Raw genomic sequence first — 15,461 nt, 5'->3', positions numbered from 1 at the left:
AACAGACGCTATATTGCTTAATTGAAAGTCGAAAAACATTTGGAAAATCCGCTTTTGTTGTCAAAATTATAATTTTTCTGGTCTGTAGCGGTTGAGAATTAGGGCAGTTTCATTCTGGCTGCCAATTCGAGAACCACGGCAGCTGGTGCTGTGCCGAAAGTTACATAAAGCCTAAAAAGCTTCCGAAACCGGACAACTATGGAAGCGATCAGTGACAAGCGAAACCACATGTTTTCCAAATTTCAATAGTATCGCTCGGTTACGAGAGCGTACATTGCATTGGATTCTTTCCGATGCGAAAGTGCGGAAGCACAAAGGAAAGTGAGTAAGCCAGTTGAGGGAGAAAACTTCGGTAATTAGGTAAATGGAACATTTTCCTCACCTCCTGCACGTCGATTCGGGAATTCTACTAAAACGTTGAAAAAGAAATTTAAATATAAAAGAGCGAAACACAGTTTGTAAATTTGATAACAGAGTAAAAAAATTTGACTTATTTTGTAGGGGGAAAAATACAGGATGGCCGGACTGCTTCTTAAATAAGGCAATGTTCTTCTGCTAAAATTAATTCATATTTTAAATATATTTTTTCGCCAACGTATTGCTAATGCCCGGGATTTTAGGAAAAAATTAAACCAACTACTCAAAGCGCCATTTTCGCCGTCGATTTTTTCAACATTTTTTAGAACTGTGATACGCATTAAAATGAAAAACTCTGTTTTATTCAAAGTGTTATCCATCGATAGCCATACATTTTTCCCACCACTTTGGCAATTCGTGCATGCCTCACCGAAAAAAAATGTCCAGTTTTGCAAGGAAACTGTTCATAAATCCATTTTGCGTCATTTTCCTAAGAATTGAAGAACTGCTTAGCAAGTGAGTGTTCTACCGGTGCAAATAGATGATAGACGGAAGGAACAAAGTGAGCAAGCCGTAAGTGAAAAAACTTTCCAACTAAATGACTCAATCGTTTTTTCAATCGGCTTTGCAGTGTGTGATGGAGCATTATCATGCAACAAAATCACTTTGCGTTATTATTTGTTGGTAATTTGGTTATTTTTCACCCAAAGCTCGATTCAAATTGAGCGATTTGAATGTTGATAGTTCCCCTGGACTTACCCGGGATCCCTGATGCTTAGGATTCTCGAAATGAATCCACTTTTCATTGTCAGTCACATCCCGAAGGCAAATTTTTTTGAACCACTTAAATCAAGAGCATATTCACCAGCATAAGCTTCGACTAACTTTTCTTTAAATGGTATTTAATCGTGTAATTGCGGTTGCTTTCCGCACGTTGTTGTCATACATGCCGTTGTATGTTTCTGCTATATTATTCTGTGCTCACGTGCTGGAATGACTAATTAAATACTCTAATTCTCGTGGAGTAAACAATTCCTTGATGAATTATGAGTTATATTGCATCGCTGCTCTTTTTGAAACGGGACTCTTTGGTTTCCCCGGGAGAGGCTCTGTAAACTACTTAACCGGCATTAACACTATGGAACAACTGTACGTGGAGAATGGAAAAACGTTCCGGATTGAATACTCGGCACTTGCCTGCATGAGTTGCTTTTTGGAAGAGTAGCGAAGCATAAAACGATCATGTTTTCGACGAATATGGTACACAGGAAAAATTTTTCACTCGAGAACTTTTTCATTCCGCACATTTCAAACAAAGGATCGCACCACAACGCACGGAAATGACGTACACGTCGGTCGTGGCGTCTCCACTAATGAAGGAAGTGCTTCTGTAGCAAATGGGGAATGATGAAATTTTTTAATATAATACTTGAAAATTGAATTTTATCTTTTTTATAAATAACCAACAGAATCCATTAGCTCATACCCAATGGAAACGCTCTGTACTTTAATTGCGTTTCAATCACGAGAAAACGGCTTCTCGCAATGAATGACATCCAACAAACACCCGGTACATGTTCGTTCTCAATTCGAATTAATTATTCCATTAAATCCAACAAGTGTCCGGAAACAGGAAAAAATGCACATAAAAATCATGACTCGTACATGCATTACGATTCAACCAAGCAAAACGCATTTATAATCATCTGCTCTCTCTCTCTCTCACTCACTCACTCTCTGTCTGTCTTTTCTTTTTTGTATCGTCTGTCAGGTACGACATCATGAACTACCAGCTGCTGGAGGACGGAAGCTACGACTACGTTCAGGTGGGCGAATGGAACAACGGGTCGCTTAATTTTTTGCGCGATCTACAGGAAGCGTCGACCGGCCCGGTGGAATCCGTTTGCTCCAAACCGTGTCTTCCGGGATATTACAAGGTAGAGTTGCTCTTAAGGAAAATCCAATTTTCGACAAAACGCCAAGAACACTTTCCTTTCCGCACGTTCGTTAGAAAGTGACTTTTAACCGAGCAAATGACTGCGACATACCTTGACACATGCTTATAATTATGGTCCTTAAGTTTGCTACGTGTCTATTTCTTTACACACCGAGTCCAGACCGAGCTGAGGTGAGATTAAGAAATTAAAAACATATGAGAGGCTAGCACCTGTTTAATTACTTCAGTATCACCCCTTACTTAGTCCATTGAATGAGTCGGAAGGATATGCGAAGTGCATGTCAAAAGCAAAAAAAAAAACAGAACTAGAAATAAACTGAATAACGCGACGTGACGGTGTGAAATGATTTGTTGGGAAAACCCCGGAAACAGTGACAGGAAAGGAGAAAGGAAACTGAAAAGCAGCCTCGGTGAGACTCAAATATGCAAATGATTTAATTATCACGCTGCTTCGGTCGCTCGCATGGGATACTCTCGGCTTCGGTGTTCCCCCCGGCCCCCCCCCCCCCCCCACCTGTACAGCAGTCAGTGCGGTGGGATTTACACGGAACCTTTTATATCCCCATTGTGTGACCGACAGGACGTACAAAAACTATTTTAGTCCTCGCTTCCGAAAGCAGTCGTAAACTACACTTTTATGTGCGTGTTAACTAAGTTATGATGGGTGCAATGACAGTGGCCTGGCTGGGTTGGCTGAGCAGCAGTGTGTGCCAGCTTTACAGCGATGTTCGGGGATTTTATGTTATAAAAGGATTTCTGCAGGCGGCTGCAGGTTCCGTTACTAAAAATACGAAAACATCTCGCCCACGGAAGGCTTGATCTGCGCTAAAGCGCAGCTTTATTGCATCTGCAAACCGCCGAGCGGTAAAAATAGAGTTCGATTATTTTAAAATAAGAAACTCAATTTCCTGCAAACAATTTCCGATTGCGCCAACAGTAGTGTATCTTCCTACGGAATGGTTTTTCCCCCCGGGTCCGGAGGAGAAATGTTTTCTTGAGCAAGTTTTTCGATATTTCTTAGTTACCGGAATAAATTGTTTTATTTCCGTTGCGACCACCAGCTGGCGGCCGCGAGAATGTCTTTTTCATTCTTAATCTGAGCTGTGATGATGACTTCTGTGGTCGCTTAGCTTCCATCAAGGCTAATGATTGCATTCAGTGTTAAAACCGTAAAATGACGACAGAAACGACAAGAGAGTCCTCACACAAGAACTGCTCGAAACAACGTTATTCTGATTTTTAACAAGAGACTGCCCGCACAGTTTGTTTCCTATTTTATCAAAACTGCTGGCAGAGGGTGTAGTGATTAATGACCGAAAACTACTAAATATTTTAAAATTACTTTTTCATCATTTTACTCTGATCTGGTATGATTCGCTTGTAGAATTTTTTATTTCTTCACATCAGCTGAATAGCTGATCGGTGCGACGAGAGGAGGTCTAAAAAAATAGACAAGCTAAGTTTTGCGATGAAAAGTACCTAAATAAAACAGACAAATTATTGTCCGAGAATCTGTCCGAAAACGACTTTGCAGTACGCTTAATCATCCAGTGGAACGCAATCGTATGTCTTATGTTAATTCTCGAGGAGGTTCCTGGAGTGCTTCTGGAAATAATATTTTGCTTCGCCCAATATTCTAGAGATTTCTGGATATACACACTTAATAGTTCGGTAAAATTGTTCATTGTACCAAACTGTACTTCGAGATCAGTGCTTTTTGTTAAGTGTCTATAGAATTACGGAACTGCAGTCATTTTCGTCGCGTCTCTCGATACCAACTTCAGGATACGTTTGACGAAGACCATCACATTCGAACAAGCTTTAAGACCAGCTGTTGTTACTTTTCTGCAACTGTCGGTTTTCCTGTAGCTAGATAATCGGATTTTCTCCAAATTATTTCAGCATATCACAAACCGTGGATTTAAGAGCGTATTTCACCAGTTCAGTTAACTCACGAGCGACTAGTTCGGAAAATTTCCGGCGAACGTGCGAGATCGATTCGCGACGCGCTTGTTCCGGTGTTATGACGTCACGATGTAAACAAATGAAGTAATTCCTTTTTACGTTTTCAGTTTACGTCTTTTATCTCCTTTCCTTTTCGATTTTCATTTTCATTTTTTCTCTTTTGGATGCGCTCCTTTTTTCAGTCTCATTTATTTTGTTTTTGGCTCTCGTTTTTCTCTTCTTTTCTTTTCTTCTTTTTGTCCCATATTTCTACTTTTATCCTGTTTGACCTGGTTTTCCCGTTTTCCTTGTTTCCTTTATCGACTTTCTTTTTCCTCTCTTTTCTTTCCCATTTCCCTCCTTTTCTGTCACATTTCTTTTAAGAAAAACGTCACAGGATTTGTCTCGTTTATCCTGTTTTATGCCCGCTGTTTCCACTCGTTCTTCTTTTCCTGTTTCGTTTTTCGCACTTTGAAGTCCTGATTTTTTCCTATTAGGCCATTACAAATATTTTTTTAAATTTTTGCGCTTCTGATGCTAGACAACCGGCCCCCCCCCCGGGGGGGGGTGAAAAAAAACAAAGAAATTTTTTCTAATCACGCAAAAAAATTGAGATGTTTAGGAATTTTTACTTTAAGTCTAATCGTGAAAACCGAATCTATTCATGCTTTTCATAGATACGTTATTATTTTCCATGCAAAAACCTTCCGAAATAAATTTTTTGTCAATTTTCGGAAATTACATTATTTGTACTTTCGCTTTTGTTTCGTGCTAGAAGCGTTAACACTCTGTACACTCTTTTTTCGAGTTCTTTAGGCTGTAAACCCCACAGATAATTGATTTTATACAAAAGAAATTTACTCAATTTTAACAAATTTTCCCCCCTCCCCCCTCCTTTTTTTAAAGCCAATTTTGAAGGGCGAGGGGGACAAAAACTTTAAAAATAATTTGCCAAAACCTTATTCTTTTTTCGGTTTTGTTTTTCGTCATTTTTCCTCTTTGTCAGGCCCGTTTTTTTCTTTTCCTGTTCTGTTTTATCTCGTTTGTTTTCCGTTTTAATTTTTCTCCTCCTGTTTTCTTATTTCTTAATTTTCATGCTCCGATATTTACTCCTTTCCTTTTATATACCGTTCAATTACCTGGTTTATCGTGCCGTGTTTTCGCCTTTTCTGTCCAGTTTACTGTCATTTTTCTTCATACTCTTCCGTTCTTCCTCTTTTTCTTGTCATTCTCCTCTTTTCTATGTCGTTTTTCCTTGTTTCTCCCATTTTCTTCTCAGGGGGTTTCTCCTAACTTTTCTTTTTCTTTCCGTTTTTTTCTCTCTCGTGTTTGCTGTTCTGTGTTTTCTGTTACATTTTTTCGATTTCTTCGTTTTCGGCCCCATTTTTTTTATTTCCAGTCCTGTTTTTCTGTATTTTGTTGTATTTTCTCTCGTTCTTTTTTGTAATTTTCTCTCCCGTTTTCCCTTTTCTCTTGCCTTTTCCCTTTTTTTGTTTTCAGTTTTCGTCTTTTAATCTACTTTTTTTAGATGTTCATCTTGTTCTTTTTTGCATGCCCCGTTTTTTCTTTTTTGCTGTTGTGGCGGTTATTGGCTCTCGTTTGTCCTTTTGCTTTCCGGCTTTTTCTCATGGATGATTCTATTGTTTTGTTTTTTTTCTTCTGTACCATATTCCCATTCCATTTTTTCCATCTTTCTACTTTCATATGCTGTTTGACCTCGTTTGCCCCTTCTCGTTTCATCTATCGATTTTCTTTTTCCTTTCTCGCTAGTGTTTTTTTCCCTCTTTTTCTTTCCCGTTTTCGCAACTTTCCTGTCATTTTTTTCTTTTTCTGTCCCGTTGTGTCGTAGTCCCGAATTAGTAACAACGCTGGCATGCCAAAATATATAGCTCTGAGCTAGTGAATCGTTCAAAAGAACTAGGTCAGTTCAATGAGCGGAATGATTCAGATTCGTTGATTTAACAGAGTCGCTTTGCCCATCACTAATCTACATGTCTCCTTCTCCCTTCTTTGCTCGCTTGTTTTTCCTTTTTTCTGCCAACTCTATCCATTGTAGCTTCTTTTCTTTTCTCGTTTTCGCACCTTTCAGTCCAGATTTTTCTAGTTTTTTCTTTGTTCTGTTCCGTTTTTCGTCTTCAGCTTCTCCTTCTTTCCTGTCACGTTTTTCGTTTTATACCGTTTGTCTTTCGATTTCCTATTTTTTCTTGCATTTTAATTTTCATGTTCCCTTATATTCTCCTTTTCTTTTCCTGTTTTTCTATTCCGTGCTTTCTCCTTTTCTGTTCAGTTTGCAACCATTTACTGCTTTCCTTGCTTTTGTTATCGTTTTTGCTTCTTTTCTGTCATTTTTCTTTTCTTTCTTTCTGTTTTCCAATATACTAGAGTTTCTTTTAAAACACGGATGAACTCAGCTTCTTGCCGCTTAACTCTCACCGCTCACTCTTTATCACATTAGTTTTATAGGTTTATTGTCCTTGATCGTATTTGAAGGAAATTAGCACTTTTTTGAATTGAATGAAATGATACTTTTGGGATTTGCCTTAAATTAATTAAGGACGACGCTTACGCTCGACTTTTGTTCAGGGATGGCACAATCACTTTGACTCAATTCACATTCATTTGACAATGAAATGAACGTTCATTTAGTTACTAATGAAGTACACCCAATTCTTTTTTTACACGGGGGATGCGTCCCGTGTAAAAAAATCCGTGCAAAAATAAACCGTGTTATTTCGAGAAACCGTGTAAAAAAAATCCGTGTTATTTCGAGAAACCGTGCAAAAAAGTGGTGCAAAAAATCCGTGCAAAAAAAGAATTGGGTGTACTAGCATTATGACTCCGTAACTACAAAAGATAGAGCAAAACTTTATTCAACAAAATTGTAGATAATAACTAGTTCTTCAAACGTCCCATACATAACTTTTCCAAATTCTGCTTGACTAAGACGGTACTGTCAAATGAATGTAAATTGAGACAAACTGATCGTGCCATCGCTGCTTTTGTTGTTGATCTTTCATTCATTCGCCTTTCATCTGTTTTTTCCATCTTTCATCTTTTATTTTCCTTCGTGTAGTTTTTCGATTCAGTAATGGTTCACTCTATCTAACACCTGCCTTTCTGGCATCTTCAGATTGTCTTTTTGTCTACCTCAAGGGATTTGTTGTTATTTTTTATTGCCTTTTGTACCGTTTTTGTGGCTGCTTTTGATTGCGTTTTTTTGTCTTCATTTGTAGTTTTTTTTGGCATTTGTTGTCGCTGTTTTGCTGTCATTTAATCATCTTTTCATCGCCTTTTCTGCATCTATTTTTAGTCTTTTCGTCGTTTTTGACATATACTGTCTTTTCCTTAGCGTTTTGTCGGCATCTATCCATCGTATTTTTGTTGTCTTTCGTCTTTTATTTTCGTCAGAGTTTCGCCTATTTGTCATCACTTTTTCGTCATCTATTCGCTGTCTTTTCGCCGCTTCTTCGTCGTTTATTTGCTGTTTTTTTTTTGTCGTGCTCATGTTGTCTTTTCGTTGTTTTTTCAACACATTTTCGCCGTCTTTTTATTGTATTTTTATCGCTTTTATGCGCGGTTTGCCAACTAGAGACATCATATTTCCGTCATTTTTTTCGTTTTTCTGTCACCTTTTCATCGTTTTTGTGACCTTTTCATCACCTTTGCTCGTCGTCCGATTTGATTGTCAAGACAACCAAAACTGCCACAAAAGACAATCAATAAGACTATTGCAGTGGCCTTGCTTTCAACCCAAACGTCAACCAAATGCTGTTTTTTACTGCCATTTCGTTGTTCTTTTGTCGTCCTTCTGTCCAATATTCGTCGTTTTTGGCATGTTTTGTCATCTTTTTAACGCTTTTTGAATTATTTATTAAAAAAAGCAAAGCCATGGGTTTATACCGTCTTTAGACATTACCCTTCTTTATCGACAGACTTCGCAGCCGGCTGTTAGAGTACAGGAAAATTACGGGGCCAGTGCAACAATCCTACTGACTCTAACTAGCAAGCACCGCCTAGTCGAGATTCGAACATACGACGACTGGCTTGTTAGACCAGCGTCGTACCTCGAAGCTAACTGAGCGGCTATTATTTATTACCGTTTTTCATTATATGGTTTTGTTTCAGTTGAGTTTTTATGATTTTTTTCCATTTTAGTCGCTGTTTTCGCATCCTTTTATCCTTTTCGTGTCATTCTGTGTGACGCTTTTTTAAACGCTTTCACAACGTGTTTCGTGTTTTTTGTTGATGCTGTTTTGACGTTTTTACACCATATTTATTATATTTTCATGTTATTTCCATTGTCCGTCGTTTTTTAACCTTCATTTTTGTCATATTTCGTTGATGTTTTTGGCGACTTTTTGAAGTATTTGTCGTTATTTTTTTCCTGTTTGGGCATCTTTTTGTCGTCTTTTCATTGTTTTTTATTGTTGTTTTTCATCTATTTTTGCAATTTTCTCGTCGTCTTGTTTGTTGTCAAGACAAAAAAACTGTCTTTTCGTCGCCTTTTTTGTATGTTTTGTTGCCTGTTTTGGAAACTTTTTTTCATTGTTTTGTTTTATCCCTGCTTTACTGTCTTTTTATCGTCCTTCATCGCCTTTTTTACATTTATTTATCGTCATTTCGTCGTTTTGTATTGTCTGTTTTGACATGTCTTGTTGTTAGTCAGGCGTTTTTTTCGGGGGTTTTTCATCGTATTTTTGCAGTATTTTGTCTTTTCGACACCTTATTGTTCTCTTATAGCCGTCTTTTAGCCGTCTTTTTGTTGTCTTCTCTTCGTCTATTTCGTCTTTTTATCATTACTCTATCCTGTGTCCTTCGTTAATCACTGTACGTTATTCTTTTTGGATTTAGATTGATTTTTCTCGGTAAAACCATTAAATTACAACTTATCGTTAACGTTTCAGCTTACTCTATTCAGCCATCCTCAGAACTAATTTATTTGAAAAGAAGTTACAATTAACAATATTCGCATAAATTCTCTATTCTATTTCTGTTGTCTTTTCAAAGTCCTTTTGCCATCACTTCAACGTATTTGCGTCGTGCGTTCATCGTTTTTTGTGGCTTTTTTGTAGGAATTTGTCGTTTTTTTTGTTCTGACGCCTATTTGATGCTTTCAAACACCTGTTTCTCGTGTTTTAGTTGTTAGTTGTCTTTGCTTCCCCTTTTTTTGCTGTCTCGTCTTCACTTTTTCGTCATTCTGTCAGACAACAAAAATATTCCTTTTTTGCTATGTTTTCATCTTTCACGTTTCGAGGTTCTTTTAACGGTTTTTGGTGCAGTTTTGCATCGCATTTTTATATTGTTTTCGTCCAATTTTTGTCTTTTTCGTTGTCTTTTAGTCAACTTTTCATCGTATATTCGCCATTTTCTCATCACTTTTGCATTTTTCAATGTATTTTCGTCGTCTTTACGGCGTCTCTTCGTTGTCTCTTCATCGCCTTGTTGTTGTGTTTTCTGGAGGCTTTAACGTTCAACAGTTTTCGATTATCACGTAAAACCGGTACAAGGTATACGAGAAAATTGAAACGAAAATGTTTCGCGTTTTACCAGTACTCCAACAGGAAAAATAAAAGTGTGAATATGGGTACTAAGGTTAGAAAGGGAAAGCCTGAAAATGAGGAATATTATGCTATCAACACATAACATAAGTTCTATCTGCATTAAAGTGAAAAATATAGCTTCATATTAAGATCTTCATAGCATTAACGTAAATGTTTCCTTTTTAATCACTACTCCTTATAGTAGAAAACCCTCTTTAAGTTTTAGTTTAGTTTTAGTTTTATGTAGCGTACCCGTGAATTTTGTAACTGAAAGAAAGTTTTAAAATATTCCGTGGAGTTCAGGAAAATACGTTGATTCATAGAAAATTTTCTAACCCGCCGAATAACGAATAAATCCGCAGATCTGGCAACACTGCCAAGCACATGATGCAACGCTTTGTCTGCCTCGCTCTTTCTCTTCTCTCTTAACTCTCTGCCATAATATCTTATCTCTTTTTAATCTTATCAGGTTTCGCCAGAATCCGGTCAAGTTTAGCCTGATTCTGATTTAGTCTGATCTCTCAATCTCGTTCAGTTTGATCTGAATCTGATTTAAAATCTAGTCTAATTTGCTTCAAATCTGGTTTAAATTAGCAAATCTGCTTTAGTCTGGTTTGTTTGATTTGAAATGGGTTTAACCGAGACTCTCCATTAATCTGGACTGTCCATTTATCTAATTTGATCTTGTCTAGAATTTTCTGAATTTGGTCTGAATATAGTCTAGTCTCGTCAAAATCTGGTCGAGTTTGACCTAAATTTGATTTGAATCCAGCTTAATTTGCACTAAATCATATCTAGTCTGATCTGAATCTGGTGCAAACGGAATCCCTTCGTCTGGTCTAGTCTGTTCTAGTCTGAATCTAGACTGGACTATCCGTTAATCTGATCTGGGCTGAATCTAGTTCTTCGTCAATCTAGTTTCTCCATTAAGCTGGCCTGATCTGAATCTGGTCTGTCCGTTCATCTTTGTATATTTGATCTGTCGCAATATCTGGTTTGGGTTTAGTCCGGTCTGGTGTAAATTTACCCGAAAGAATAAAGAAAATTTGCACAGAATCTTTGGGTTCCTCGCATAGCAGTCGTGTAGAGAAACTCTGCATAAGATTCGTACATAATGCTTTTTTTAGCTTGTCAGTTTTAGCCGAGTCTATTCTATCCTGATCTAATAAATGACGATCAATGAAATGAGAAATGAAAACTGATTTCACAGAATTGGTTAGTTAGTCATAAAAACTAACCGTTCGTCTGTTGATCTTTTAACATAATTGCTCACACCACAAGATACCGAGCGATTCCATCATCACACGACGGCTTTCAACAAAATATAACGGCGATAACAAAATTAATATCTGCAAGTTCAAGGATGCAACCACCAACTGCTTATACCGCACAAGTATCGAGAATTTGCACGGTGAAGCTACTGCCAACATCTCGAAAGCACAGGAACTAAGTTTTAAATTCAAAATTAGCCTCTATCCAGCAGCAGTAAATTTAGAGTTTTATTTTCCTGCAATTAAAAACTAGCGAATATTCCCCGCTCTCGGGAATTATTCACCGCGCAAGTGTTCCACTTCCATCAACTATGAGATAGGGTCTCGACGACGAGAAAAAAAACTGCAGTTGAAACTTAATCAGCGGCTTTCGCTTTCGCTTCCGGACGAAAAATGCATATTATCCAAACTCCAAGTGCACAGCTGCTGGCTGGTGGGTTTTCACTTCAAGTGCCGGCTGAGCTGTCACGATGACTGCTGTAACTGACACTCTACTCGGTTTGGGATCCGGAAATTCGCGGACCTGGTTTTACCTGGTGACACTCTCGACTCGACTCGACTCCGGAAGGGCATTTTCAGGAACGAAAAATAGTTTTACTTCTGTTTTTATCCAACACCGTGGGAAATTTTATACTAACTGACTGACTGAAATACTGACAGTAAGGTTAGTGTTGTATACCGTTGACGATTTCTTTTGTAGCATGTGCTTGTCACTTTTGTGCCAGCATCCTGCTGGCATGTATCGGCTTGTGGATAATTAATGAGACAAGGGAAAGGATGAAAATGTAACAACCTGAACAGTACAAAGTTTGAAAAATTCCTATCCTTACAGAATCTTCAAACCGGTGGCCAAGAGAAGCAATGCTGCTGGGTGTGCGTTCCCTGCGAGAAACATCAGTTTTTATACAACGAGACGCACTGCCGGAATTGCGACCTAGGATACTGGCCAGATCAGTCTAAAACGGGTTTGTCTTCCAGTGTGGTATCGAAACTTTTTCAATGAAAATAATTTATTTTTATTTCTTCCTTAGACTGTCTTCAAATTCCGATTGAGCACGTTCAGTGGGGTGACACCGAGGCAATTGTGGCCATTTCCTTTTCGGTGTTGGGCTTCATAACGACCGGACTGGTGTTTGGTGTGTTCATCCGGCACAACGACACTCCGGTGGTAAAGTCATCCACCCGAGAGCTATGCTACCTCATTCTGGTTGGGATGATCATATCGCACAGTACAATTTTCGCCATTTTGGCCAAGCCGTCGAGAGCTTCCTGCTTGATTAGCCGATCGATGCCCGGTGTGTCCTTTGCGATGATCTACGCTTCGTTGCTTGTTAAAACCAATCGCATCGCAAGGATTTTGGCTGGCTCTAAGAAACGATTTCCCACCAAAAAACCAAAGTTTATGTCGGCTGCTGCGCAGTTGGTCATTACTGGGCTGTTGATTTCGGTTGAAATTGCCATCGCTGTGACCATGCTGATTCTGGAGCCTCCCAACACCGAGCATCAGTATCCGACGAGACAGCGAACCGTGCTGGCCTGCAACACCACTCGTCAGGGCATTCTAGTTCCATTGGCGTTTATCTTCCTGTTGATTATCCTGTGTACTTTGTACGCCTGGAAGACGAGGTGCGTTCCCATTCTGATTAATCCTTCAATCCGTGACAGTTTTTAACATCTGCTCCATTTCAGAAACGTTCCGGAGAACTTCAACGAAGCTAAGTTCATCGGTTTCTCCATGTACACAACCTGCGTAATCTGGGTCGCCTTCGTACCGATCTACTTCGGCTCGGAATCCAAAATCATAACCATGTGCATCTGCATATCGCTATCAGCGATGGTAACGCTACTGTTTCTATTCCTCCCCAAGCTGTACATCATTCTGATTCGACCGGAAAAGAACATCCGGGCACTTTTCACTACCTCCAAATCGATACGGTGTCACATCGGATCACGCGTTGCCTCGGCAATCTCGCACAAAACCTCATCCTCCTACTCCAGTGGTCCCGGGCCGCCGGACGACAGTCACGAGTACAGTTTCGATACCCTCCCGAAGCCGATCATTCGATCGGCATCCTGCCAAACATCGCTGGAACTACTGAACAAACTGCTGGAAATTCATCTTTACGATGCCGAACACCGATCGGAACAAGCCACCACTCCCGTTCCCCGGCAGCGAATCATGTCCTCCAAGCTCAAACAGGTTCGCTACAGTCTTTCGCCGATTAAATCATCCGCCCGAAAGATACTGAAGACCGACAAACACTTGTTAGTTCCGGAAGGAAACATAATCAACAATAACAATTACAGCAATTCTAGTAAACTATCAACCTGCGAACCGCAGGAGAAGGCAACAATCCGCGAGACGTGCTACCATTGCCACCAGCTGGACTCCGTTCGCTGTCGATACGATCTGATAGATACCGGAAGTGACGATCAGGACCTCGAACCCGAGATTCTACAGCTCCAACAGCAGCAGCAACTGCTCACGAATGGTGTCTACTTGATCAACAACAGCGGTGCTAACGGTTCGTTCGTTGCCAACGGCAGTTCCGGCCGAACGGCGGCCGGCTACGGTAAACACGCGACCACGATGATCAGCGAAGAAAGCCTGTCCGAGTGTTCGATCAGCACCATGTCGGAATCGTGTGACTGCAAGTTCAAAAGCATCACCATCAAGCTGCCGACGCCGGCTAGCGCTCAATCGGTGGTTTACTTTTGACTCGAAAGTTTTGAGAACTTAAGTTCTCGTTTTTAGCTAACAATTCGTAGAATTTATAACCGTTACCTCTAGTCTCTAGAACATTCGTTTTTCGTCCTTAGTAGGGTTTCAAGATGGTAAATATAGTAACGAAATATGGCAATAAATGGTTCGATGTAAGAGATAGTACCGTACCTATCGTTGTTTGCTAATAATAAAGTTGTATTTTGTCAACTAGTGAGTGTTTATTTTGGAAAGAAATATGCCACTATTGTTGTGAAGTTGAAAAACTAACTCCTCTCAATTGTTTTTCCCTACGAAAACGTGAAAACGGTGATATTTTTTAACTTAATAAATTCTAACTTACCAACTTACTAACTTACACGAATCCACTAAATCTCTTAAATTTAAAGGAAAGCAATTACCAGAAAAGCTAGCTAACCAAGCGAAATTCATATGGTTTGTGTGTTTACTTCACATGTTCACTCCGTTCTCCAAGTCACAAATGTCTACTAGTTGTATTTTGCATGGATTGATCGGGATTTAATCTTCCGGATCCTGACCAGACTTCAAAATCGGGTTGAATAGTGGGTAGGGTCACTACATCTCCCCCCCCCTGCCTCTGCCCAACTATTTAGTATATCTTTCGCTGCGACCGCAACCCAAACAACAGCAATAAATCTGCTTTCGATGGTGTTTTGATTGCCGTTATGCAGCGGTTTCGCAATTCAATCGTACGAACAATGAATGGCAACCATCTGGGGAAGGTAGGCGTAAGGGCTACTGTTCGGGGATAAACTTTTGTTTTGTTATGTGTATATTCCGCCTGATAAAAGTCGGGATGCTGATGTCATCAACGCACATATCTCATTCGCCTGAGAGCTGTGTGATGGATGATAATAGGCCGTATGAATAAAAGAGTTAGAGCAAATGCTCCCATACGATTTAAACGGGAAAAGCAAAACAAACTGTTTTATTCATACGGCCTAATGTAATAGTCTGCGGCGATTTTAACCAACCACACATTGAGTGCGAATCAGCCGACGATGCGATTCGAAATATCCCCAATTCCCAGTTGCCATGTACCAGTGCCGCACTGATGGATGAAATAAATTTTTTGAACCTCTCTCAAGTAAATACGCAGCGAAATTATCTCGGACGTATTCTAGACCTAGTATTTTGTTTTTCGGATTGCACGCTTATGGTTGATAGTTGCACAGTGAACCCCCGTTCATTTGAACGATTCCTCATGCAAACTAACTGACAACCCTAAATATGCTGAAACTTGTATGAACTGGCCGCCCTGTTCTTTGTTATTGTTTTGGTCGTTTGATTCAGTTGCAAGCAGCGAATACCCAACAAACACCGAAGCTGAATTAAAATACTACTGATTTAGTCACAGTTGATTTAACTCTCAATACAGGTGGTAGACGCTGAATAAATTTAAGCAAAGGCCTCTGTATTCTATAAGTGATTAAGCAGCCAACGAATGCGCTGTAAATCAGCTGCTTCACATAATAGTGTCACAAGCAGATTAGGCGCATCTTCAACCTCTCCACAACCCGTCTATATTGTCAATAATTGTGATATACTAGCTGAACAAACGATTTGTCATCTTAATAAACAGCCCTCCCACGAAACATTTATGCACTGATTAAATATTTTAGCAGCCATTATTATTCAGCCATAGCTGA

At 39.4% G+C, this 15,461-nt stretch overlaps 1 protein-coding gene across 1 annotated transcript in view; it reads left to right on the top strand.

Moving 5' to 3' along the window:
• The window catches only part of LOC128746339 (metabotropic glutamate receptor 1-like), a 45,953-nt gene extending 32,165 nt beyond the window's left edge, over positions 1-13,788 (top strand). Inside the window, exons 10-13 of the mRNA XM_053843390.1 lie at positions 2,129-2,294; positions 11,902-12,034; positions 12,101-12,695; positions 12,759-13,788. Coding sequence (XP_053699365.1) covers positions 2,129-2,294; positions 11,902-12,034; positions 12,101-12,695; positions 12,759-13,788 — 1,924 coding nt within the window. The remainder of the gene's footprint in view (positions 1-2,128; positions 2,295-11,901; positions 12,035-12,100; positions 12,696-12,758) is intronic.
• Positions 13,789-15,461: the final 1,673 nt, after the last annotated feature.

This window comes from Sabethes cyaneus, chromosome 1 (genome assembly GCF_943734655.1).
Source record: "Sabethes cyaneus chromosome 1, idSabCyanKW18_F2, whole genome shotgun sequence".
Taxonomy (NCBI): domain Eukaryota; kingdom Metazoa; phylum Arthropoda; class Insecta; order Diptera; family Culicidae; genus Sabethes; species Sabethes cyaneus.
Note: the sequence above shows the minus strand (reverse complement) of the source record. Positions and strands in the feature narration are given on the sequence as shown.